Source organism: Amphiura filiformis, chromosome 8, assembly GCF_039555335.1.
Source record: "Amphiura filiformis chromosome 8, Afil_fr2py, whole genome shotgun sequence".
Classification (NCBI taxonomy): Eukaryota; Metazoa; Echinodermata; class Ophiuroidea; order Amphilepidida; family Amphiuridae; genus Amphiura; species Amphiura filiformis.
In genome coordinates this window covers 11,908,366-11,935,569 of record NC_092635.1, presented here as the reverse complement: position 1 = coordinate 11,935,569, position 27,204 = coordinate 11,908,366, and the positions used below count along the sequence as shown (strand labels likewise).

Sequence of the window (27,204 nt, the reverse complement as noted above, 5' to 3'; positions counted from 1 at the left end):
CAAGAAACAAGGTCTTGCTCCAAACATGCCAAAAGGAACCAAATGACCTCTAACCACAACACCTATTTCCTACCCTATACCCTACTACACTATCATCATTACTATGCACAATTTTGCACTTACGTAGTTCAAAATACTTCACTACTATAATACTTTGTTCAGTAGTAATTGGCATTTTATCAACCAAGTCCTAACATTTATGTTCTTGTGATGCCACAAAAGCGCACATCCGTCACCATGGTCACACAAAGTACACTTGGCTTACAATTACATGTTTGTGTTGTATTAAATATTGTATTCACGTCAAGCCACATTGTGAGTATTGTCTACTATAAGTTGAATGAAATATAGCAGGGTTGGAGTCTCCAACAAGCGACATCTATAACAAGGAAACACATTGTTAGAATTCAGTATGTAAAATTTACTGAAATTTATGTCTGGAAGACGTAATAGCTGTAAGTAAAAGCTTGTGGAAACTGACACAATGATAGGGTAAACAAAATGTAAGACTTTAATACGATAATAAATATGAAAACAGGTTACACTTCATAAATATGATTATAAAATTCAATACTGTATAAACCGTTAAAAAAACGGATACGGAGAGTTTTACTAGAGAAGTACTTTTAAAGCTTTTTGCCTCTATTTAATGCAAGATTACTTGTATTCAGAGCAAAAAAATGAAGCATCCCTATATACTTAGTTCAACACTACATATGCTACACTTATTTGATGTTGTTGGTGTGCACATTAATAAGTCCCATCTTGCACTCAAACCATGCAGCATTAACAATGTCTGAAGTGTTGTGCCTATAAAACTGTGTGTAGTTTGTCTATCATATGCAGTGGCATAGCCAGTACTTTTTCAGAGGGTGGGCAAAGAGGGGCAAAAAGTACAAAAAAGAGCTACAAAATCTTATATATCAGGGCGGCCAGCATCCCACAGGGGGCAAGACTTCTGGGGGGCAGCCTTTGCCCCCTGGCTACACCACTGAATCCATGATGCTGCCGGGCTTTTTAGTATTAAACTAAGTTTATGTTGGGAGTGCAAGTACTGTCAGGTGTCACAGAAGTTGTAAAAATCTGTCTCCAATTTCATTACAGCTGCGACATCTGCAATGTGGAGAGTACATAATTCTAATTACTAATCTCTTACTCTGACTTGATCCTACACTAGTCTCTTACTCTGACTTGATCCTACTACAACTCCAATACATATACTATCTCTAAACTTAAACGAGTAAGGGGCTGTGCAATAATTATGAGCCAGGGTAGGTAAAATGTCCAAATGGTACACCAAAACTTGCTTGCCCCCTCGGTCTGCCAAGCAACCCCTTTGCACAAGCCACATTTTTGGAATCCCATTTTTCAAACTTGGAGATATTCAACACGACCCCCTTTCTTTAATAAAAATGGTATAGATCTAAAAGATTACAGCATCATTTCTATGTTATCGGTCTACAAATGGTATAGATATATAAATGTGAGCGCAACAAGCAGGAAAGTTTGCATGTTTAAGCATTCCATACCGTTTTCCTAATCTTTTTAGAGTTTTAATTAAAAGCTGCCCCATGAATTTGTGCCAAAACCATGCCCCCAGGGCTCATAATTATTGCACAGCTCCTACACTGTTAAAAACAAAGGTGCAACTTAGAACCTTTTTTGTCCTGTATATAGCACCCAAATGTTCTACAAATAACCTTTAAAAAGTTCTATCAAGAACCTTAAAGATTTAAATAGGCCTAGGAACTTTCTAATTCATTAATTCAGGGACTCATCACAAAATTAAGAAAAGTGAAAACCATTTTCTTGGCTAAAGAACACTTTTTTCCGTTCTACTACGAACCCTTGAAGGGTTCTTCAAGCTTAAGGTTCTACAAAGAACCCTTTTCTTGGTTAAAGAACTTTTTTTAGTTGGTTCTACCATGGAGGTATATAAATAAATGGAGAATGATCGCCAGAATTCTAATCTCTTAAGTGGAGATTATCCGATTACCTCTATTCATTGAGTCACCAAACTTGAATGACTAGCCACTTCAGCCAAGCTATTGATCTCCACGATGGTTATGAGACTCTACCATGGTTCATTGATCGTCACTCCCAAAATTTCCTCATAGGAATTGACCCTACATTGACCCGCATCGGAAGGCTTGTAAAAGAGACTGTATAATGACGTCAGCTAGTCAATTAGCTGTTCAAAGTCGCCAGTTTTGATAGCTTATAGTTTCAATGTATGATTGTGCGAAAACCCGATGAAATTTGGATGTTCTGTTCTCAAGTTATGAAACTGTTTTCAACACTAGTTGTGCCGTAACTTGACAAATATACTTAGTTTTCATGTTCATATATTAAGCTTTTAAGGGGTCTGAGGGAGTTCAAATATAGTGCAAATGAAAGCAAAACGTTTTTACCTTCCGATTGTGAAAAAATTATGTTGGGCCAACTTGGGCCAATTGAGTTAAGAGCGAGTAAAAATTTACCGGAAGTACTTCGGAATTCAGCTAAAATCTTTTCATCATCATTAAACTTATCATTTTATAATAAATAATTATCAGTATTTAGGCCTAAATGATTATTAATATTATTAGGGGCCATCATTTTCTTTGGAGGGGTTCCAAATAGGCCTATACCGGGGGGTCATAACTTTTTGGAAAGAAAAATAGGGGGTCATAGCCTAATTTAATTTTTCAAGAATCATGACCAAAATGTAGGGGGTCACAATATGACCACAGATATAGGCCTACAGATAGGGTGTTTATTTTATTCAAAAGACTGATTTCAATGCATTTTTTGGCGAAAATGACATTTTGATATTAAATTCTCTGAAACATGAGCACTTTCCAATAAACATTATAAGTAACTGCATTTTGCACCCCATTGAAATAAATGACCAGTGAAACAGACTTAACAATGTAATCAGCTTAGCATAATCAATATCCCCTGAAATTGCCTATTCAACAATAATTGGTCATAACCAACGTAGTACAAAAGATGCTTGGCTAGATCATTCTCCATTTATTTATATACCTCCATGGTTCTACAAAGAACCCCATAGAGAACCAGAAAAAGTTCTTTCCGTCAAGAAACTGGTTCTTTGTAGGAAATTATAACCCTTTAGCCAAGAAAATGATTTTGTAGAACAAAAACGGTTCATACTCTTTCACTTTTTTAAAACTTTGCGATGAGTCCTTGAATTAATAAATGAGAAAGTCCCATATGGCCTATTTAATTGGTTAAGGTTCTATATACCACTCTAAGGTTCATTATAGAACCTTGCTGTGTTATATGCTGGACGAAATAGGCTCTAAGTTGCACCTTTTTTTCTAAAGATATTTTTACAATATGGCATCATAATTTGTAAGCAGTCCATCCATCAATACTGTTAATTTGAAGCACACCACTATTATAGTCTCACCTTGCATGTAAAGAGCACATGTCTCTTTCATTTCAACATGAGACACACAAGTCATTTACATATCAATATTTGTAAATATATATCAAGTGAAAGGCTGAAGTAACCATATTTTTTTCTAGGTTTGGTATTTAAAGGTAGGTGATCACATTTTTTTCGTATTGTGTTTTGTACGTCACATTGAGGCCTGTACCAAAATAATCAAATTCCCCTTTGAGGTAAATTGCACTGGCCATTTTGATATAAGAAGTAAAAACATGTTTCACAATGGCCCATAGAACAGTATGTGCGGTATACCACAATTGGGGATGAGGCTATCAATTTTTCATTCATAACATCTAAACGGATTATTTTGGGCCTAAAATTTCATTGGGATTATGAGAAAAATATGAGCTTTCTTCTGAAGCCAAATCTCCATTTTGATAGGAAAAAAGTCGGGGATGAGGCTATTGATCAGGTTACCCATCTTTAAGCCAGACTCCACAAGAATCAACTTATTATGAGCTGTTCATGTTGTAAGGGGTTCACTACTCCTCACACATAATGAGTCTGTTTGACCTTCACAGCACTATAATTATTAAGATCATACTCTCTTATACACCTAGGGGTAGAAACAATGGCAGTTAAGTGCCTTGTCTACACACACTAATACACACTATCCATCAACAGTCAAAGTCCCCGTACTTTGCATGATGGGAATTCTCACCTGTCACACTTCATGGAAGGATAGCTAATGATCGGCCTTGATTATTATAAGATTATGCTGAGACTTTTGACTGTTTGCGGTTAGTCTGTTGTAGTCTGTGCTTGTCTTAGTGCCAACATGATTCTATCAAATACTATATTTACTCTATCAAATGCCCCATCTGTTTTCAAAGAAAAAGTGACTCATTACGTTTCATTACCTGAAGAGAATTGATCAAAATTGAATTCCCTGCTGAGGTTAGTATCAGTTAATAAATTGACCAGATCACCAGGCTGTCATTATAGGTAGAGGCAGTATATGGCACAAATGGGCCTGTGAATTACATAAAAATGATCTTGTGTGGTATTTAGTTCCCAGGAAGTGAGTTTTGCCTGGGGCAATTTGTGGTTAAATGTTGATCCCTTATTATTACTGTCGATATGGTTGAAAAAGGAGGTGAGACATGATCAATTCCGTTCAGGCAGTGAAACCTAATGTGAAATGCAGAAATTTCCATGCTATAGCATGTAAGTATTGTAAGTAAGCTGAAAACTGGCATGTCATGATTGCACAATTGCATGGACAAATCCTATTCTAACTTACACTTCCATCCAATTCATCGCCACGTCATAGTAGAATGTTCATATTTTTAACTAAACAAATACGTACAGATCTAATTCTTTAGTATTTCCAATAATATGTGATGCGATCAAGCTAAATGAGTCCGATGTCCATCAAAATCAAATTTAGTTTTCAATTTCATTACATGAGCCATTCACTGAGTTTTATTTTGCTGAAACCCCATTATACTCATTAGACCTACAGTTCCAGAGATATGGCCATTTTAATGTTGCTCAGAACAATAAAATACAAAGGAAGTTGAATACTATTATTGCCTATAACTCAGAATCAAGATTCCAGATATCCAACTCATTTTGCTTGATCACATCACATACATGTATGTGGTCCCTGTATAGGTGCCACTATGTATGATTTCAAACCAGAAATCATAAAATGAAATTTTTTCATTGAAAATTCACTTCTAATATATCCCATTTTCAAAAATGCAATGCCCCCAGGACATTTAATAAAGAACGAAGGTAATTGACCTATGATAATAAGATAATGCTGTTATTAATGACAATGCATAATCCTATTACATGTATATCATTTCCACCTTGAAGTAATTAGGTAATATCTGCCACATTTTTACATCAAATTTGATTTGACATCTTGAATTTTGATGAAACTCTAATAATCTACCAGCCAGAGCAGGCACCACTTACAGTTAAACTAATTAATATACTAAAGTGATGACATGCATGGCATAATGCTATTATCATTTTAACCTTCAAGTATTTTTGTTATATTTTTAGTAGAAATAACATGCTTTTAATAAATCTGAATTAATACATAACAAGAAAGCAAAATTTTAATTTGATATATAATGAATATTGCATTGTGGTGCCCAAGGTTAGAACAAAGTGCATTACTTTTTATAATTTATTTAGATAGATGACTTGCAAGATGCTACTTGTTCAGTTTCAAGTTTGAATAACCTTGCAAAATCCCTATACACAGCATCATCATGCCATCATCATCCCCATATCTTTGTGTCAAAAATTGCCATGATAGTAGAGCGAATCAACTAGTTCTTCAACAGCTATGCATGGCGATTTTGTTTGAGATAGGCAAGCGACTCAGGCTAAGCACATTACCTGTACAATAAAAAGGTATGTTTCTTTCCCATTACGAATGTGGCACTGCCATTCATCAGAAAAACCAATCACACACCGTGCCCGCATTATAAGTTTGTAACAGCAGCTACTCTTAGCAGCTGGCGGGGAAGTTTATAAAGACACATGCCTTGATTCAAGTCAAATTTCTATTGGTTGTTTACTGCCTGCACAAAATAATTCTTTACCTGGTGAGGACTATAGTTTACATAAATTGTTGATCATCAAACCTGATATCTGCCATTTCATTCATATTTTAAAGGTTAAGCTTTGGGACACTCAACTCACTAGATATAGATTATTCATAGTACTACTGAGTTATATGATCGAATCAAAGTTGATATATAACAGTCCCCAGAGTTGAGTGGTAGATTGGGTCAAATACAATTCCAGAAAATTTATAGTTTGACCTATCAGTCTCAAGTTTATATAAATTGTTGATCATCAAACCTGATACATATTTCAAAAGGTTAAGCTTTGCCACTCTCAAGACACTATATTTAGATTAACTGCTACTGAGTTGTAAGAACACATCCAGAGGATCTTGCACTTGGGGTCAGGTTTCACATCATGGTCATAAATTAGTGTGGGACTAAGTCCTGGAAAGATATCAAATTTGCTGTGTTTGTCAAAGATATAGGTATCAAACTTATAATGCAAGTTACAGACTAAAAAAAACCAATTTCTTTCTGCAAAAGTTCCAGAAAGTTTATGAAATTTGTCTCTTTTATCACATTTGGGCCCTGTTAAAGGTAATTTCCACCATTGTTTAGTCCCATTAAAGGCCAATTTTGGAACCCATTGTTTCATTTGATTGGCCCATTATAGAGCTCTTCTTAAGAGTTAACCAGTTTGATTCCATAATCATTCTGTTCATTGACCTTGTTAATGTACGTTGGGCTATTAGTCACAATTGCACTTTATATTTGTGATGCGATCAAGGAAAATCAGTTGGAACTTGGAAATATTGATTTTGAGATATAGCCATACAAAGGAAATTGTTCCTTTTTGTTTCCTGCTGTTTTGGAAAATCTTTAATTACTCATATCTTTGGAACCTGTTCAATTTCAATGGGGTTTTCTTCAAAATCCAGATTTGTAAATGCTTTTTACTATCCTATAAGAAACTGAAAATATAATATTTCCGCGTTCCGACTGATTTTGCTTGATCGCATCACATTTGAGAAAAATCAGCTTCTTAAGTTTTAAATACTAGCACTTTGTCCAGGAAAAACTCAAGCTACCTCAATTATGTTCTGAGTGACCGTGCAATGCATTGTAAAACAAATAAACACCAAGAGGTATAAGTTAATCTGTATTTCAGGGAATACAGCTCCAGGAAAATTTTTCCAAATGCATTAAAATTTAAATAAAATTCTACTAATATTGACTTACAATCATGAATTGTACAAAAGCAGAGCAAAAAATACTAAAGCAAAAGCCGAGCAGAAATAAGTATTGAGTTCTAGTTCTAATAGTTCCACAGATAGGAGAGTTGTGACTACCATTGCACATGAGATGATGAATAATCTGGTGATGTTACTGGCATGCTTCATTACTGCTGACATGATCAGACCATTTAGAGCCTGCAAACAAAACAAAATCAATATTTAGCTCAAAGGTAAGAAAAAAAGTTAAAATAAACACTTTTGTTTGGCTCATGGGCAGATAGGGTTGCCAACCTTGAGAGTTAGTAGCCCAATTAGACTTTGAACTATTGTCCCACAACTTGACAATGGCCCCCGCAATTTAGAAACTTTTGTGTTACATTAGCCCATTTTCAATGACTTTTGCTTCAAAAACAACAAATTAAGAAGTTTTTGAAGATGAATATAATTCACAGAAAATAATACAATTTCAAACCAACTTTGTCTCACAATGCCCTCTAAAATTGATTTCTGAAAAGTCATATTTTGAGAAGATTTTTGAAAATTTGTGCGACATTTCACCTGTGAAATGGGCTGAACATTTTTTCATATTTGAATTCCTATATATATTTGGTATAAAATTTGCAAAATGTTTTGGTCTGTTTGTAATTCATTCTGCACAAATTTGCATGTTTTAATATTGTATGTGGTAAATATAACACAGTAAACTGATTAACCAATCCTAACATTGGTGCTTGAAGGACAATACAAACTTTATTTAGGCGTTGTAAGCAAATGACACAACTGACTGACTGTATACATATCTTGGGGGAGACAGGCAAGTGAATGCAATCAACTTGGATTTTCAGATTACGATTCACAGGAAGTCTTCTCCCACCTAACCCATGTAAGATAATAACAGTGCCCTAGCTAGCCACACACCTGCCCATCATTTTGAATGGGGAGTTTGCTCTTGGGACTGGAAAATGCATTTGACGATAATGGACGATAATGAATCTTAAGCTGACTTTACACTCATTAGCTGAGCAGCTACAAGTCACTGTTGTTTGACCAATGTGGAAGAGTACTTTTTACTGGTCTAGAAATGGATTGGTAGTAATCACAAGACACTTGTCACTCAGCCACTGAGTGTAAATTCATCTGGATGCAAATATGTAACCTCCATCTCTTACTTTGTTCACAATCTCACCTGTGTTATAATAATAATTACTGTCCATGTATTATATCCTTCAAATAATCCTTGAGCTTCATCATCGGCATCTTCCATGCTAGCCCGCGATGATACCAAATACGCCAACAAATTTAATGGGATTCCATACGAGTAAAGTAAAAAGTTTTGAACCGATAATGGTGTCTGAAATAAAACATAAAATTCAGTTCATTATTGTGAAACAATCCTTTAGGATGGTTAAGATAGGAGAAGAAATCAGGCCCTTCCCAGAAGCCATTACAGCAGGCATAGGCGTAGATCCCAGGGGATGGGGGATAAATTCCCTTCCAATATTTTGCCAGGGGGATAGACTACCCCGTAGTCCACTTGCCCATTGTGCATACTCTGGATATTGTATTTAAGCTTAAAACTCTGATTTAATTAATGTGTTCACAATTGATAGATTTTCACATCTGATCTTTTCAGTCACCCTACTCCCTCTGTTTGTTAGCTTCCCAAGTGGACTACTGACTTTGGATTGTGGTTTTCATGCTTAACACGGCTGTCTATGAGCTTCTATGGATGAGATTGTCGGAAATCTGGCCTACTAAAATTGGCCATGATGTAATGCATCTTTAAATGGATCTGGCTTGTGATTGGTCGCCCAGATCTCGTTATGGTTTAAATTCTCTGGGTACCTGTCATTACCATTAATAACTACATGGTACACAAGTATGCGGCTTTTGTGTTGTGTAATTGCATGAACGTCAGTGAGTGCATGAGTGGCGTCTTGTATTTGCTTATGCGGTTAAATTTGATTGATAAACAAGTATGATTGACAGTGTGAGTGTTAGGGACTTTGCCCGTTCAAAATCCCATTTAAAATTGAAAGTCCAAAGTCTACCAGGGGGATGGTCCATACAATCATCTAATGTTGAAGCCAGTATGTGGGTTTCTGACCAAATTAACCTCATATTTGGTCATTTTAGCCCCAAAAGTGCACATTTTGCATGCTTTGCACAAATTTATTCCACTATTGCAACATATTTCATCAGTTTAGCTTCAAAATGTTTTGTGCACTTTGTGTGCATTTGTACTAATAACTTATTCTGTCGCCCAAAGGTGCTGGATTCACTATACTACATGTACAAGAAATTTTTTCCAACCCCATCCCCCAATGTCAAAAAGAAATCTAACCCACTGATGGCACCCTCCCACAAACCATGTAAAGCAGAGTAAAACTGAACTTACTTTATGATGCCTTTTAAGTATATATTCTGTGAAGACTCCAGCTAGACCAGATATAGTACAGTATATAGTCATCAGTATCAGCCCTGATGTAGTAACATAAACAGTAGACTCTTCATACATATTAGACGGATTTAAGCTTCCATAACTGAAATAAGAAAATAACTCCAGATATTATCTACTGTAATCGACTTAATATGCACCCTCCACTAATCAAATTTAAGTTGATATTATTGTTACGAATGCTATGTATATTTTGCCTTGTATGCGTAATAATTCTCATTTCGTGTTATAAGATTCTATCTACATGTTTTGCCTTGCATGCTTAAATATGATACTTTGTATTTGATTATGCTGGTGGTTTTTAAAGTTGCTGCTATCATGTATATTTTCACTTGCATGCTTTATGTTGTATTTTTAAGATGTTCGTAAAGTGCATTGAGAGCTTTTCTGTTGTAATGCGCTATAAAGTACTTTGTATTATTATCATCATTACTAATAAATAAGCACCCCAACAAGATCAGTAAATTGCATTTTTGGTCAACTTTTTTCTGGCCACTAACTTTTTCCCCTGACAACTATAAAATTTAAACATTTCAACTAACATCCACGAAATATGAAAAAAAACACCACCATAATGCACTAAAATTCAAAATTTCCCAGATTTTGCTTTACCTGTTACTTGCTCCTGCCATAATGAGCAATAAAATAGCAAACCACTGGACGCTGGTCAGCCGTCTCTTGATGATTAATCTATATAAAAATGCTGTAGATACAATCTTAAGGTTACTCAGCATCTATAGAAAAGAAAAGAGAATGAAATTATAATATATATAAAACATTTACACAAAACATAGAATGCCTTGCTTTGGCAAATTTGGGATATTTTTTGGCCAGGCAAAGCCAATAATTCTATTTGCTTTCTGAGCTTTCAATGTTTCGAGGTCACTGCACTTCTTGAGGGACTTGGCAGTCTCTTTCCCATGGTTTACTGTTTGAGCAGAGAGACATTAACCTTGGAAAACATATGCGATAAAGATGATATAAGCTGTCATCAAAAGCTCAGAAAAGTGAGTAAATATTTGTGATTTTTTTAATAATCTGAAACAATCCACAACCAAGCTACAGTTTTTGCCAGAGAAGAACGGCACTTGTTTACATTTTGAGAGTGTGCAGAGCGCAAACACAGAAGTTGGGTTCTGATTGGCTGAATCAATCGTCTGACAATCATAGCAATAGACCGATAATCTGATTGGTCGATTGTGCGTCAAATCGTTGGTCGGCGCAGATCAGCACCCTTGAAGTGAACGCAAAGCTCGGCGTATGTCGCTCATTAACAGAGCACTCGCGTCAACCTGAGCAAGGGACTACTGTTCTTCTCTGAAACCCAGTGTAGATGAGTCATTTGGCACATGACACTGATTTCCCACAAATATTTTTGTCCATTACATTACCAGTTCCTAACATATTAATATAAAATGTTTCTTATTTATTGCTGATATAAGTATGCAGCTCTTAATGTGTCTTAGTAGTATACACATTTTTTAAATATATTATACTGCTCCTTTGGTTTTCACATAATATTGGGCTATTCCAGTTGAAATCCCTATGGAAGACACAACCTTAATCTTCTACACAGGGAGTGTGAATTTCAAATGGGGTTACCTGAATGAGTGACTCTATTTGAACTCTACGATTAAGGTCATGTCCTTCATTGGGGGTGTATACATATTTCAACTGGAAAATCCAATTTAGTGTTTAATCTTGATTCCTTCAAAGTGTAATGGGTACAAGCTTATGCTGTGAATCCAGTTGATCAGTTTTATGTTCTATTTAATACTTATGCTGTGAAGGTATTAAAATAGACTTATTGGCCTGTATGCCCAAACGAGTCTGGGTCTAAAGTTAGACCTGGTCTAAGTGGAATTTAGTCCCAGGAGATCAACTAAATCTGAAAATAATTGAGGAATCTATTCTTTCATTTTATTTACCTGGAAACTGGCAGGATCCATGTACATTTGTATATGTACTACAATGTTATTATTTAATGCATAGAGCACAGCTGGGACAGCAAATGGCAAGCTTTTCTTTAACGATATGTGACGACGGAATCCTGCGAGAGACCATTCATTTATTGGCTGGGAAATCCATAAAATTACTGAAGCAACAAGCTATGGAGATAAAAGCAAAATAAACATAGATTTAGTGCTTTTTGTTACTGACTACAATAAGCCACAAGGACTATAGTCTGTCTTGTCTCAAGTTGAGAATAACGGCAGGTTGGATTTTGCAGTGGTAGATTAGATTGCGCGCACAACCTAACCCTGTGGAGGCATGTAGAATGGCGATTTGCTCACGCCCTGGCAAAGCAATCACGTAAATGCACTGAATCAAATCTGCCACTGCAAATCCAACATGGCGTAACTCTTAAAACTTAGAAACAAAAATTAAAATGTCACTTTAAGCAAATCTTCACTACATATCCGGAAAGTGCCTTTTATACACTTGTGTATGTATTTTCTGAAAGAGTTGAAAGAATAGTCAGTGAGGTTTTATGTTTCTTACCTTTGTTACTTCAATCATAAATACTACTGAAGCAGAGCTGTACTGAATTCTACCATATCGTTTGCTTAAATTGATTAACACAGAATGGGAGCCATACACAAGAACCCTGTAGAAAGAAATCACACAAAGTTACATAAGTCAGGACCGCGACACTCCGGCACTTGTTGGAAGACATCTAGTACAGCAGACAGTACATGTACAATGTGATTTTCTCATTTATAATTAGGATTACGTCATTGCCAGAGCTTGTTTATTTGTTCATTAGAATGATTGACAGCGGTGGGCGGACTTATACTCTTTGTTTTGTGAGCGGTACAAAAATGTGATTCTCTGATTAATTATAGGTCAAGGTACAGTAGGTCAATTCGGACCGTCTCTTCCCCAGACCTCTATGTAGGACTCTATGGTATCTTCTCATTACACGTTTGTAGTAAGACTTGGCCGGCGACGACGCTTGCGAATTGCCTGTCTTCAACAGTGGTATAGCATGGTATAGGCAGTTTGTAGAGAGTGTCTTATCTCATTATTATAGTATCTCTGCATAAGTTATGTACATTTCACTTTATTGCCAGTTAGTTCCAACTGAAGGATCAAGTTATGTTTCAGTTGGCAAAATAGGATAATATTATTTCAATCCAAAAAAATGAGTACTGTATGTTTCTGGAATTGTAAGTATAGTATGGTGTTTGCTGACAATTTACTTTTAACTAATCGGGTAATATTTGTTCATGCCAACAGATGCAAACAAAACAAAACAAAAATAAACCAATGGTGGTTTTACCTTAACTTATCCTAGTCAAAAGGAGCTATTTGAAACAGCTTATCCACAAAATTAGCCTATGCAGTTAAATTCAAATTTGGTTAATGGCCTGAGTTTAACTTATCCTGGTTGCATCCATGTCTCTTTACCCATTATATAGTCTGTATAATGTACCTTCCTCGAGTCAGTAATTTAGATATTGTTTTTCATTGTATCTCTAAATGTAATGATGAGAATTACATAAAAGTATACATTTTCTGAAAGGAAATGATGCAAGGAATCCAACTAGCATAACAGATTCCTGCAAAAATTAACAGTTTTTGAGAAAATCTCAAAATTAGGTGTTACTTTACTGACTCGAGGAAGGTATATAGACTATAGCAATGTTTGCAAGAGTATATCACATTGATTTCACCAAAGAAAAAAAGTCTGCTTGTAGACGTAACTTTATAAAAACATAAATTTTGGACTTGTACTACTACATGTCTTGACAGATCTGTTTCGTAAAGGCTGTTAGGCCCTCACTCTTCAGAAGACTCCATGCATAATGATGACAAAATTAATAGGAAGTTTTCTCACATTGTCTTTTGGCCAGATATAGTAAAGAACTAGACACCTTAAATAATTATAACTTAAACTCACGCTGTTATTAACAAGACAGGCCATAAGAGAGAGGCTAGTCTCTCTAAGGCGGTCTCTATGACATCAGGATGATGGCGCTTCTGAAGCGATCCTCGTTTCTTGCTGTCATAGGTTTTCAGTCGAGATTTGCGGTGTTGTTTTTCTCTATGTGGCATCAAAAAAAGTGGTAGGAGGTTGGTCTGAAACAAACAAAAATTGGAAACATGCATTATTGTCATTATTATCAAATCATTTTTGAAGCACATAAGTGCATGATTCTGACATCATCGGCAAGTTAAATAGCTACAAGTTGATCCAGCTATAGCATGGTGTTATAATTAGTATAAAATAATTCATTGTTGATGACTATATTATGAAGACTGTGTACAAGGTCATGCATTGCTACGCAGCTGGACCAGCAAATGAAGTGCCGATGACGATGTGATGATAAAGTGATTCAATTAGCCAATTCAGAACCCCACTTCTGTATACACCATAAACTGCGCCAAATTGGCAGACCGCTTAAGGGTGTTTTTTTTTTAAACCCACCTGACCTTTGGGATCCCAACAATCTGGCATGTGCAGGGGGCAAAGACTTTTTGGCGGGCTGAGAGGGGGGCAAGCAATTTTTGGCAGGCCGAGAGGGGGGGCAATCGATTTTTGGCGGGCCGTTCGGAAATTTTACCCCCCCCCGGGCTCATAATTATTGCACAGCTCCTTACTAATCTATGTTTCCGATGATGATATCCTTATCAACAAACAAATAAAGATACCATTGACAAAGTTCAAAGACGAGCAACCAGGTTCGTGTTTAATGACTACAGTCGCCACTCAAGCGTCTCAAATATGCCTGGCAAACTTGACTGGGATAGCCTTGAAACTAAATCGTCGCACCAGAGCCCGTCTTCAGCTTGTGTATAAAGAAACTCATGGACTTGTACCAAACAACATTAGTCATCTCCTCAAAACCTAGCCGAATAATCAGACCCAGAACAAAATATTAATTTCTGACATGATCGTGTACTGGGTCTGAACTGTTTCCATATGAAATCTTGATGGCAAATTGGACAATAGAAGCACATGGTTCTACGTGACAGCTTTTTAATCCCTATTCATGTTACGTGAATCACGCTATTGTGGACCATCCTTCTGATACTTGAGTGTTTGGACAAGCGGAGCGGTCTTTTGTCTACCTCTCTGTTTGTAAACAAACCAGGAGGTCGAAATCGTCCTCCTCGTCGAATACGAAAGTCAGCGTAATAGTACGGCACTACTCAAAACCCAAGACCAGACATCCAGACCGAAGACTCGACAAAGTGCTGGAAACTTCATCTACACCCATGTTTCTGCAAACAAGAACTGCTACCTTAGATCACTATACCCAAGAACTATACCCACCTGGAATGTTTTACCCGACCACCTAAGATGCACCCCAACACTACAAAACTTCAAGGACCAGCTACAGACCATCGACATTGACAAACTGCACAAACGACCGAGTAGCAAAAATTAGCCCTCCGACTCCTTGACGCGCTAAATTCTGTGTGAGATAACCTACCAGGTGTTTACGCAGTAGCAACCAGATATCCAAGAAGCTAAATATTGTGAAAGAGGGCATCGCTTTGAGTAATGAGGGAAATTACGGAGGAAAATACATTACGTTTTTAGAGAAATTTGCCATCTTGAATAAATGCAGAATTGTGTCACGCAATAAAACGATGTCAAACGCGCTTGAAAATGCATGATACGCTAGCGTAAATTACTGTCAAAACGAGCGTACAACAAGCGCTTGTGCTACGCAAAAACTTCGGAGCTGGCATCACCGATTTTGTTACCAGCTCTTTAAACGTCAAAAATAGCTTTTGGAACATTAATAAAGCTTGTTCAATGGAATAAAAGGTATGTTTGTACAGCTGAAAACATGTTTAACCTTGTCTTTGAACAAGTTCATTAGGAATGTTGATATCAACTGTGAATTTTGTTCATTTTGAACAATTCCAAGTCAAAACGAAGTTGGTTTACTCACGTTTTAGTGACGTTTCACCACTACACTAGTGGCTTCATCAGACTGGCAACTCATCACATCTGACTGCTTGCTTTTATTTGCACCGTAGAAGGCGTGATGAGTTGGTCAAAGATGTTGTTGAGTGAGTAGGCCCCCTCGTCCTTGTTAAGGACAACTTCGTTTTGACTTGGAATTGTTCAAAATGAACAAAATTCACAGATGTTTAACCTTGATTAAAGAGTTGAACTTCAACACTACACTATTTTTCGCTCACCTGGTCCAGACGTTTTCACTAGTTCGACTAGCGTCTTCAGCAGATGGTGATGCTGTGATGATATTTTGTCAAACTCATTAATTATCAAACTCATGACTGCTTTTACTGTAAAATTTGCATCAATTCCCGATGTCATGATATGTGCGCCACATTTTTTAGGCCCTGCGCTTGCCGATTACATTAGAAGAGAGCAACTGGTAAACAGCGAACCTGTGCAGTATCGGGCTGCTATTCAATTGCGGGGTGCATGGGTGACATGTATTTTCAATGTAAAATGCCTAAACGGTGATCCACCCAAAATAAAAGTCACCGTATCAGGTATAGATCCCTGTCTTCTTCTTCTTTGTGATACTGCACAGCGTTCCTTATGGAACTAGCGAGCAGGAAATAATGGTGTGCTTGGCGTGTGCTGTGCTTAGACTTAGTCCTTGATGTTGGAGTCTTGTGCTTTAATTAGGTTGCTTGTTGCTGTTTTGAACTGGTTGGGGTTTGTAATGCTTGTAATATCTGGTGGTAGATCGTTCCAATCCTTAATTGTTCTTGGCACAAATGAAAATTTGAATGGGTCGATCGTGTGTGGTACTCAATGTATGATGATGAACTTGATCTTCTGGGGGTCCTCTGGGGCGGGTGCAGGTAGTTTTGGACTGGCAGCGCTAGATGTCCCCCATGGCTTTTTGTAGAATGCATAAGCGATTAATCTTCCTCCTTGTTGATAACATGTCCCAATCTAGCTCCCGTATGAGTTCATTTACACTAGTCACGCCTGTAGGCTGTACAGTGTATAGGTATCCCAGGCAAACCTTATACCCCGTTTACATTGAGCAAAAGTCGTAATCGACTTAAGCCGTATTTTGAATTACGACAGCAGATTAATTCGTTTGGTGGGTGTTTACACTGCATCGACTTAATTCGATTTCAAATTCGCATTCACGAATATCGAATTCGTTTGTAACCAATGGTTACGGCAGGTAAATACTGAATTCAACAACGTGTTCGTTTACATTAGCGAAAAGTCGTAATTAATGACGACTTATTCGAATTCACTTGAAATGAATGATGATACAAGTCATCATTGGAATTACGACTTTTGAATTACGACTAATACGACTGTACCTGTTTACACTTATGATACGACTTAAGTCGATTACGACTTTAGTGAATTCGATTACGACTTTTGCTCAATGTAAACGGGGTATTAGTTAACACATTTGCTAGTCAGCGAAATTCGCCGAGACCGGGGCCCAAACACAATGCATATTTACATAGAAATTTGAATTTTTTTTCGAGAATAGGCGGTGAAGGAAACCTACATTTATGTTTTCTATACTTCACTTGACCCAAATATATGATTTTTATGGTGATAATCAAAGTCGCACATGGAATTTTAGAGGATTTTGATAGCAGTTCCATTAAAAAAAGCTGCTATCGCCATGAGACTAAGATCTAGAAACACCCCTAAATGCCGTTTTGGGGAATTTTACTAGCAGAATCTTTTTGATGAAAGTCAATCTTTGACAAGAGGTAACTTTGTTACGGAAAGTGCTATGACAAAAATGTTTTCAGTTTTGGCTTTCTTTACTCAATGGCTTTAATTTGATATGTAAAATGATGCAGTTTGATGGCAAATTTGAATTCACCTAGCATACCTACAGGGCTACAGTGTACTAAATTTAAGCTTACCAAAGTTTTATCCTTTCGCAAATTGAATAGAAACTATGCAAGTTCAGTTATCGTTGACTATAAATATGTGGAATACATTTGGAAGCAAAAAATTGCATGCAATTGTTTCTCAAAGTGTCTAATTTGAACATTTTTACCCACCGTTTCTTCATCTTCTGAGTCCATGGGCGCATCCATTTTGATGTGATGTCAAAGGTTACGTCAAATTGTCATCATCATTAAATTACAATTTCTACCCATTATATGGTTGAAATAACTATTTTTAACGATGTAATGGTAATTATGTATGGTCATTAAAAGTTTTATGTTTGCTTTTATATCTAATATATTGGCAAAATTACAGAATATCACTTTAAAATTGAAATGTTAAGTGGTCGAAATAGGGGGCAGCAGATAAGGTAAACAAGTAAACAATCTCAGCTGATACAATATTAACTGTGACTGTGTTTGTTTCATCCATGAAGAATGCTAGTAGAGATTCACCTTGATGAAGCTGTTGTCATGGTAATCATGTTCTACCAGTAAATTTTGTATCATGCAGTCATCATGCAGCATGACTTATTGTAGAAATGAAAGCTTATTCCATGATTCATGAAAGCTTAAATGTACTCACTAATAATGTGCATGTGACGTGTGCCAAAGTGGCAAAGACTTTTTGCACTATCCAATTCTGATGATATTGGCTAAATTGAATCATGCAGATATACAACACTTGTACATGTCGATATCACATTGGAATCGTGTGACGCACCTCGTGTAAACTAGTCCCGGAAACTATAGTAACTAGTTCTTAAATATTAAACACGATCAGTCAGTGCGAATCGCATTCTCCGTGATTTAAAGTGTAAATGTAAAAAATGTAAGCGACAAGCGATGCATCACAAAATTGGCCATTTGCCCATCGCTCTCAAAATTTCTATTAATTATAGAAATAGATTTTTATGTTCACCAAAGATTAACTGTATAACTGTATTACTTAAATAATATTTGTTTTTGAATGTATTTTTCTTTTCGTTTGTGTACTTTGCTTATTCTTTTGATAGTTTAAATGCTATAATGTACGTGTTGTCTATATAGTTCCTTTTAGAAATTAAACATACTCACAATGCTCTCGTCACGTTACTACACACTAATATGTATATCATTGACTCAACCACAGCATATCGTGTCAGCAGCCAATCAGAGACAAGTGCATTTAACACAGTAAAGTAGGCCTATGCTCTTGTAATTTAAGGAATAGCAATTTACTACATAACAATTTACTCTGGAAATATCCATTTTCCGAAATTGATATTCTTATTTTGATGAAATATTAAAGAATCCACACATTCATATATTTTCATGATTAAATTAGGGGTTCATTAATATATTTTCATGACTAAACGATTGTTTCCGGGGATTGTTTATGCCGAGAGCTTTAGCCAGAGGGCATAAGCAACGTTTAGTCATGAAAATATATGATGAACACCGGTTATATGCGTAACATTCTGTGTGCTGTCATATTATTCCACAACTAAAAATACTGTCATTTTTGACTTAAAACTACCAGTTTATTATCCTTTTTTAAAGTTTTTCCATCACTAATTGTGAAAAAATGTTTACTTACTCATTCCATGGTGTTTGGACATCACTCGCGCATGGTGTTATATAGCGCGTATGTATGAACGCTTGTTTATGTCCGTCCCGAGGGCATATTGAACAAGCATTAGTCATGAAAATATATGAATGAACCCCTAAATAAGTAAAAATTGGCAAGAATTTATCGATGTACATGACCAAATTTATTGTGTAATTTGTCTTTCAGCTGATGTTTACCAGACACACAAGATATGGGTGGTCAATTCAATACAGATATTGTGGAGGCTGTCATCATAGGTGCTGGGGTGACTACAGTAATATGCAGCATTAATGATCTGACTTCATCTGTAGGTCTTATTATAGGTATGGATGATGCCTTCCATCATAGATTTGTAAGACTTACTGGTACCTGTAACTCGTAATGAGAAGGGATTCATTGTGCTAAGATTTTAATCAGTAAAAATCTCTTGGAACTCTTCGTATATTTCAAACTGTGTAGACTCATTCATCTGGGTATATGTTGAAATTAAGATATAATTTAAATCCAGTCAACCAGACAAACTATTGTGTTTTTGACAGGACGAACCAACCTTGCGTCTGAAACCTGCAGTTTTCAGCTAGTCTGATGCAAATGACCTTGAGCAGCTTCCGGTATAGATGACAATCAGTGAGGAATGTCCTTTATGAATCATAAAGGACATTCCCTCGCTGATTGTCATCTATACTGGAAGCTGCTCAAGGTCATTTGCATTACAACCCAGCTGAAGACGGGTCAGTCGCAATGTCGGTTCACTCGGCAAATAAAAAATAAGTATGTCTGGTTGACCAGATTTAAATTCAATCTTAATCTTCATTTCTTTTTCATTATTAAATTCCTACCAATGTGCTAGCATGTTATTTTAGAGTTCAATATATACTATTTCATAAGATCAAAAACTAAGAGAAATTAGGACTATAAGTTCTATTTTTTTTATTATGTTGGTTAATCCTACCTAGCTACTTATTTAATGGAAAAGATTTGCTTGAAAAGTGAAAAGACTGATGCGAATAGATTTTTTTCCAATCCAGAATTCAAAATGAAACTTCTACTTAACAATACATTTGGCATTTAAAATAATACAGAATTTCCACACTGTAAATTTTCACATGATTTATTTGTATTTTACAGTTTATATGTTAGCTTTGTTTATACAACTAACATGGAGGGAAGCAACAGAAGAAATCTCTTATTGCTATGACCTCATTCTTAGGTAAGTTTCATCAGTTTCAAAATTCTTCTGTATATCTACAAGTCTCTCAACAACCTTGCTCCGAAGTACATCTCCAACAAACTGACTCCTTATATTCCTCAAAGGACTCTCAGATCAAGTAATGACACCACGCGTCTCCTGGCTGATAGATCCATCAGTGTCGCCGGTGATAAATGCGTTTCCCTGTAGCTGGTGTTAAGCGCTGGAACTCATTACCAACAGAAATCAGACTTTCGCCATCGGTCACTCTTTTCAAACAGAGACTCAAAACTTATTTATTCTGAACTGTTTTATTCTGAACTGGTTTTCTTATGTATTTGTTTTTTTATTGTAAGCGCAATCATGCTTTCTTTGCTAATTGCGCCCTAAGAACTTTGTAGTAGTAGTAGTAAGTGCTCATCAATCATGTACATAAAGAATGGTGATATCAAAAGAAATACATGGCTCAGCGACAGAAAGACATATCTCCATTAGCTGATGTGTGTATGATTGCTTATGATATGCATTATTAGCTCACTCAATGCATTTTACCTGGATAGGTGCATGAGTACAATATATTCTTGGTGAATTATGTACATCCCAAGCAATCGTGCGACGTGCACATACATCAGCTAACTATTACTAGGAAGGGGTTCTGTGCATTTTATTTTTAAACAGAAATATGAGGTAAAGTGAAAGAAACCCTACTGGCTATTTTGGCGCTCTGTGAGGAAGTTCCTTCTATGAGGAACTTGAATATTGACCTACAGTCACAACAAATTTGGCTGATTTCAGTTATGTGTAAGTTGGGACATGCGTAAACATTACAGATAGAGCACAAAAACAGGTTTGAAAAAATATTAACCAATTTCATATTACAAGATCTTACATTATGGCTTTAAAATAACTTGATTGTTTGATTATCAGATGGATACAATTTAGAAGCATAATGCATAATTGTATTAAGGTGGGTCATATGGTAGCCATGACCTATCGGTGCTAGCACTCAAATATTGCAACTGCCATCTGCTTGCCTTAACCCATATAGATTGCATTGTTCTTGCTCCATGCAGACCATCTTCCAGTAGTGGTATTTTACTTGGAAGTGTCCTCCTACCACTAGTCATCATCTCTACCCAGTCATCTCAATATAACTCATCATCAATACATCTCACAGATGATGATGGGAATAACCTAGCAGCATCTTGCCTGGTATTCAGCATTGCCTGTCTACTGTGTGTGTGGCTTACAAGGTGTAAGATGTCAGTGACAGTACTTGAGAGACTCATATCAGTTAGATGGGTTGTGTCCTGGGTTGCAGTGATGGTCATACTTCATAAGGTACCATTGCAAGGTGTTGTAGCTCTAGCAGTTTCCTTTGGAGGATCAGTTACATGTAAGTATACAATTCTTGGTCGCAACACATAGTTGTGTAGAGTAATTTTTACACATTTTCAAGGCTTAGAACAAGCTATATCCTATAATAGTTATTCCTTTTTTAACTATTAAAGATACAGTTTAATAGTTTCAACCTTTAACTCAATTTCAAATGGAATCGGGTCACTGAGAGATAACAGTGGAGGAGTATCGACTCTGTTAAAGTAACATATCTTTCAAACACATTTTGTCCTTCTGACGTACGCCACTATGTGTTGTGACCTACAAATTGCTTCATTTGTCAAATTAGTGTGGATGTCTGACATATGTGATGCGATCAAGCAAAATCAGTCGGAACTCGGAAATATTAAATTTTCAATTTCTTATAGGATAGTAAAAATCATTTACAAAGCTGCATTTTGCTGAAAACCCCATTGAATTTGCAGTTTCATACTCCCCCAGTGCCGGAGATTGTTTTCCCTGAGTTACAGCCCATTCGGAGCAACTTTAAATTTGACCTGACCTTTGACCTCAGATGACCTTTGCGTTTTCATACTCCCCAAGTGCCGGAGATTGTTTTCCCCGAGTTACAGCCCAAACGGAGCAACTTTTAATTTGACCTGACCTTTGACCTAGGGATACCACAGTGGACTTCCCCTCCCTTAATGATGTTTTGTAAATATGACCATAGGGATACATTGGATTTCATTTATAAATAGCAATTATGTCAAAAACTGCCAATTAATTTTATACTCACTCAATCTTTCTCCAGTAGACAGGTCTAAACCTGCCCCAGATTCTTGGCAGTGCTCCTAATATAAACTTGAATCTTGGCACAGATTCTTGCCTTGGCACAGATTCTTGCCTTTCCTCTATTCTGAGCGATGACCTCATTGGACAGACATACACATTACACACACGTTACAAAGTGCTCCAAACTAGTATATGGATTACTTTTCATTGTGTGTGCAGGTGTTTGGTTTCTACTAGGTCTTCTGTATGTTTTGGAGGAAAGTTTTACAATAGGAGAAGCTATGGTTGTAGCACAAGGTCTTACCTTGCTAACATTAGAGGCAGTCAACACAACAGTATATCATACAGGCAGAGAGCTTATAGCTTGTCTTCAGGTATGTATTATTTTACCATATTGCAGCCCAATTTGGAAAAGGTTAAAGAGCATTGGACCTTGACCATCATTTGTAAGTAAGGGAAATAATAACATTTTATTGACCTCTTCCAACCAAAATAGAAGTAAGTCTACATAGTGGGAAGTCAAAGAGTCCCTCATATGTTGCTCCAACATCAGAATGGATGAGTTTTGATTTCAACTACCAATCATTATCAGCTCAGCAGCTGAAAGATGTATTACACATGTCCATTAGTTTGTATAATAATGATTGGATCTAGATGTCTTTGTACCGCTGAGCCTTGGGCAATATAGATGAACTCATTCATACGGTAGCTAATGGACATATGTCTTTGTACCGTTGAGCCATGGGCAATCTAGATGAAATCATTCATATGGTAGCTAATGGACATATGTCTTTGTACCGCTGAGCCGTGGGCAATCTAGATGCAATCATTCATATGGTAGCTAATGGACATATGTCTTTGTACCACTGAGCCTTGGGTAATCAATCTAGATGTAATCATTCTTATGGTAGCTAATGGACTTGTGTCTTTGTGCCGCTGAGCCTTAGGTACTCTAGATGTAATCATTCATAATGCAATCATTCTTATGGTAGCTAATGGACATATGTCTTTGTACCACTGCGCCTTAGGCAATCTAGATGCAATCATTCATACGGTAGCTAATGGACATATGTCTTTGTACCGCTGAGCCATGGGCAATCTAGATGAAATCATTCATATGGTAGCTAATGGACATATGTCTTTGTACCGCTGAGCCGTGGGCAATCTAGATGGAATCATTCATATGGTAGCTAATGGACATATGTCTTTGTACCACTGAGCCTTGGGTAATCAATCTAGATGTAATCATTCTTATGGTAGCTAATGGACTTGTGTCTTTGTGCCGCTGAGCTTTGGGTAATCTAGATGTAATCATTCTTATGGTAGCTAATGGACATGTGTCTTTGTGCCGCTGAGCCTTGGGTAATCTAGATGTAATCATTCTTATGGTAGCTAATGGACATGTGTCTTTGTGCCGCTGAGCCTTTGGGTAATCTAGATATAATCATTCTTATGGTAGCTAATGGACATGTGTCTATGTGCAGCTGAGCCTTGGGTAATCTAGATGTAATCATTCTTATGGTAGCTAATGGACTTGTGTCTTTGTGCCGCTGAGCCTTGGGAAATCTAGATGCAATCATTCTTATGGTAGCTAATGGACATATGTCTTTGTACCGCTGAGCCGTGGGCAATCAAGATGCAATCATTCATATGGTAGCTAATGGACATGTGTCTTTGTGCCGCTGAGCTTTGGGTAATCTAGATGTAATCATTCTTATGGTAGCTAATGGACATGTGTCTTTGTGCCGCTGAGCCTTGGGTAATCTAGATATAATCATTCTTATGGTAGCTAATGGACATGTGTCTTTGTGCAGCTGAGCCTTGGGTAATCTAGATGTAATCATTCTTATGGTAGCTAATGGACATGTGTCTTTGTGCCGCTGAGCCTTGGGTAATCTAGATATAATCATTCTTATGGTAGCTAATGGACATGTGTCTTTGTGCAGCTGAGCCTTGGGTAATCTAGATGCAATCATTCATATGGTAGCTAATGGACATATGTCTTTGTACCGCTGAGCCGTGGGCAATCTAGATGCAATCATTCATATGGTAGTTAATGGACATGTGTCTTTGTGCCGCTGAGCTTTGGGTAATCTAGATGTAATCATTCTTATGGTAGCTAATGGACATGTGTCTTTGTGCCGCTGAACCTTGGGTAATCTAGATATAATCATTCTTATGGTAGCTAATGGACATGTGTCTTTGTGCCGCTGAGCCTTGGGTAATCTAGATGTAATCATTCTTAAGGTAGCTAATGGACATGTGTCTTTGTGCAGCTGAGCCTTGGGTAATCTAGATGTAATCATTCTTATGGGAGCTAATGGACTTGTGTCTTTGTGCCGCTGAGCCTTGGGTAATCTAGATGTTATCATTCTTATGGTAGCTAATGGACATATGTCTTTGTACCGCTGAGCCGTGGGCAATCTAGATGCAATCATTCATATGGTAGCTAATGGACATGTGTCTTTGTGCCGCTGAGCCTTGGGTAATCAATCTAGATGTAATCATTCTTATGGTAGCTAATGGACTTGTGTCTTTGTGCCGCTGAGCTTTGGGTAATCTAGATTTAATCATTCTTATGGTAGCTAATGGACATGTGTCTTTGTGCAGCTGAGCCTTGGGTAATCTAGATGTAATCATTCTTATGGTAGCTAATGGACATGTGTCTTTGTGCCGATGAGCCTTGGGTAATCTAGATGTAATCATTCTTATGGTAGCTAATGGACATGTGTCTTTGTGCCGCTGAGCCTTGGGTAATCTAGATATAATCATTCTTATGGTAGCTAATGGACATGTGTCTTTGTGCAGCTGAGCCTTGGGTAATCTAGATGTAATCATTCTTATGGTAGCTAATGGACTTGTGTCTTTGTGCCGCTGAGCCTTGGGTAATCTAGATGTAATCATTCTTATGGTAGCTAATGGACATGTGTCTTTGTGTCGCTGAGCCTTGGGTAATCTAGATGTTATCATTCTTATGGTAGCTAATGGACATGTGTCTTTGTGCCGCTGAGCCTTAGATAATCTAGATGTAATCATTCTTATGGTAGCTAATGAACATGTGTCTTTGTGCAGCTGAGCCTTGGGTAATCTAAATGTAATCATTCTTATGGTAGCTAATGGACTTGTGTCTTTGTGCCGCTGAGCTTTGGGTAATCTAGATGTAATCATTCTTATGGTAGCTAATGGACATGTGTCTTTGTGCAGCTGAGCCTTGGGTAATCTAGATGTAATCATTCTTATGGTAGCTAATGGACATGTGTCTTTGTGCCGCTGAGCCTTGGGTAATCTAGATGTAATCATTCTTATGGTAGCTAATGGACATGTGTCTTTGTGCCGCTGAGCCTTGGGTAATCTAGATATAATCATTCTTATGGTAGCTAATGGACATGTGTCTTTGTGCAGCTGAGCCTTGGGTAATCTAGATGTAATCATTCTTATGGTAGCTAATGGACTTGTGTCTTTGTGCCGCTGAGCCTTGGGTAATCTAGATGTTGTCATTCTTATGGTAGCTAATGGACATGTGTCTTTGTGCCGCTGAGCCTTAGGCATTCTAGATGTAATCATTCTTATGGTAGCTAATGGACATGTGTCTTTGTGCCGCTGAGCCTTGGGTAATCTAGATGTAATCATTCTTATGGTAGCTAATGGACATGTGTCTTTGTGTCGCTGAGCCTTGGGTAATCTAGATGTTATCATTCTTATGGTAGCTAATGGACATGTGTCTTTGTGCCGCTGAGCCTTAGGTAATCTAGATGTAATCATTCTTATGGTAGCTAATGGACATGTGTCTTTGTGCAGCTGAGCCTTGGGTAATCTAAATGTAATCATTCTTATGGTAGCTAATGGACATGTGTCTTTGTGCCGCTGAGCCTTGGGTAATCTAGATGTAATCATTCTTATGGTAGCTAATGGACTTGTGTCTTTGTGCCGCTGAGCCTTGGGTAATCTAGATGTTATCATTCTTATGGTAGATAATGGACATGTGTCTTTGTGCCGCTGAGCCTTGGGTAATCTAGATATAATCATTCTTATGGTAGCTAATGGACATATGTCTTTGTACCGCTAAGCCGTGGGCAATCTAGATGCAATCTTTTGTGCCGCTGAGCCTTGGGTAATCTAGATGTTATCATTCTTATGGTAGCTAATGGACATGTGTCTTTGTGCCGCTGAGCCTTAGGCATTCTAGATGTAATCATTCTTATGGTAGCTAATGGACATGTGTCTTTGTGCCGCTGAGCCTTGGGTAATCTAGATGTTATCATTCTTATGGTAGCTAATAGACATGTGTCTTTGTGCAGCTGAGCCTTGGGTAATCTAGATGTAATCATTCTTATGGTAGCTAATGGACATGTGTCTTTGTGCCGCTGAGCCTTGGGTAATCTAGATATAATCGTTCTTATGGTAGCTAATGGACATGTGTCTTTGTGCCGATGAGCCTTGGGTAATCTAGATGTAATCATTCTTATGGTAGCTAATGGACATGTGTCTTTGTGCCACTGAGCCTTGGGTAATCTAAATGTAATCATTCTTATGGTAGCTAATTGACATGTGTCTCTGTGCTGCTGAGCCTTGGGTAATCTAGATGTAATCATTCTTATGGTAGCTAATGGACATGTGTCTTTGTGTCGCTGAGCCTTGGGTAATCTAGATGTAATCATTCTTATGGTAGCTAATGGACATGTGTCTTTGTGCCGCTGAGCCTTGGGTAATCAATCTAGATGTAATCATTCTTATGGTAGCT

General features: G+C 37.2%; 2 protein-coding genes across 2 annotated transcripts in view; one reads left to right on the top strand and one right to left on the bottom strand.

Annotated features, from left to right (window-relative positions):
- Nucleotides 1-3,118: 3,118 nt before the first annotated feature.
- Nucleotides 3,119-17,747, bottom strand: LOC140158622 (probable UDP-sugar transporter protein SLC35A4). Its single transcript, XM_072181783.1, has 8 exons — nt 17,668-17,747; nt 13,586-13,764; nt 12,184-12,289; nt 11,610-11,789; nt 10,294-10,415; nt 9,622-9,766; nt 8,410-8,574; nt 3,119-7,418 (listed from the first exon to the last, which is right to left on the bottom strand). The coding sequence occupies exons 1-8, from the start codon at nt 17,701-17,703 to the stop codon at nt 7,230-7,232; spliced, it is 1,122 nt and encodes a 373-aa protein (XP_072037884.1). The 5' UTR covers nt 17,704-17,747; the 3' UTR covers nt 3,119-7,229.
- A 217-nt stretch (nt 17,748-17,964) lies between these two features.
- LOC140158621 (dolichol kinase-like) overlaps nt 17,965-27,204 on the top strand; it is a 53,260-nt gene continuing 44,020 nt past the window's right edge. The window contains exons 1-5 of the mRNA XM_072181782.1: nt 17,965-18,030; nt 19,331-19,467; nt 20,273-20,354; nt 21,407-21,729; nt 22,683-22,837. Of these exons, the coding sequence (XP_072037883.1) occupies nt 19,356-19,467; nt 20,273-20,354; nt 21,407-21,729; nt 22,683-22,837 (672 nt within the window). The 5' untranslated portion in view covers nt 17,965-18,030; nt 19,331-19,355. The remainder of the gene's footprint in view (nt 18,031-19,330; nt 19,468-20,272; nt 20,355-21,406; nt 21,730-22,682; nt 22,838-27,204) is intronic.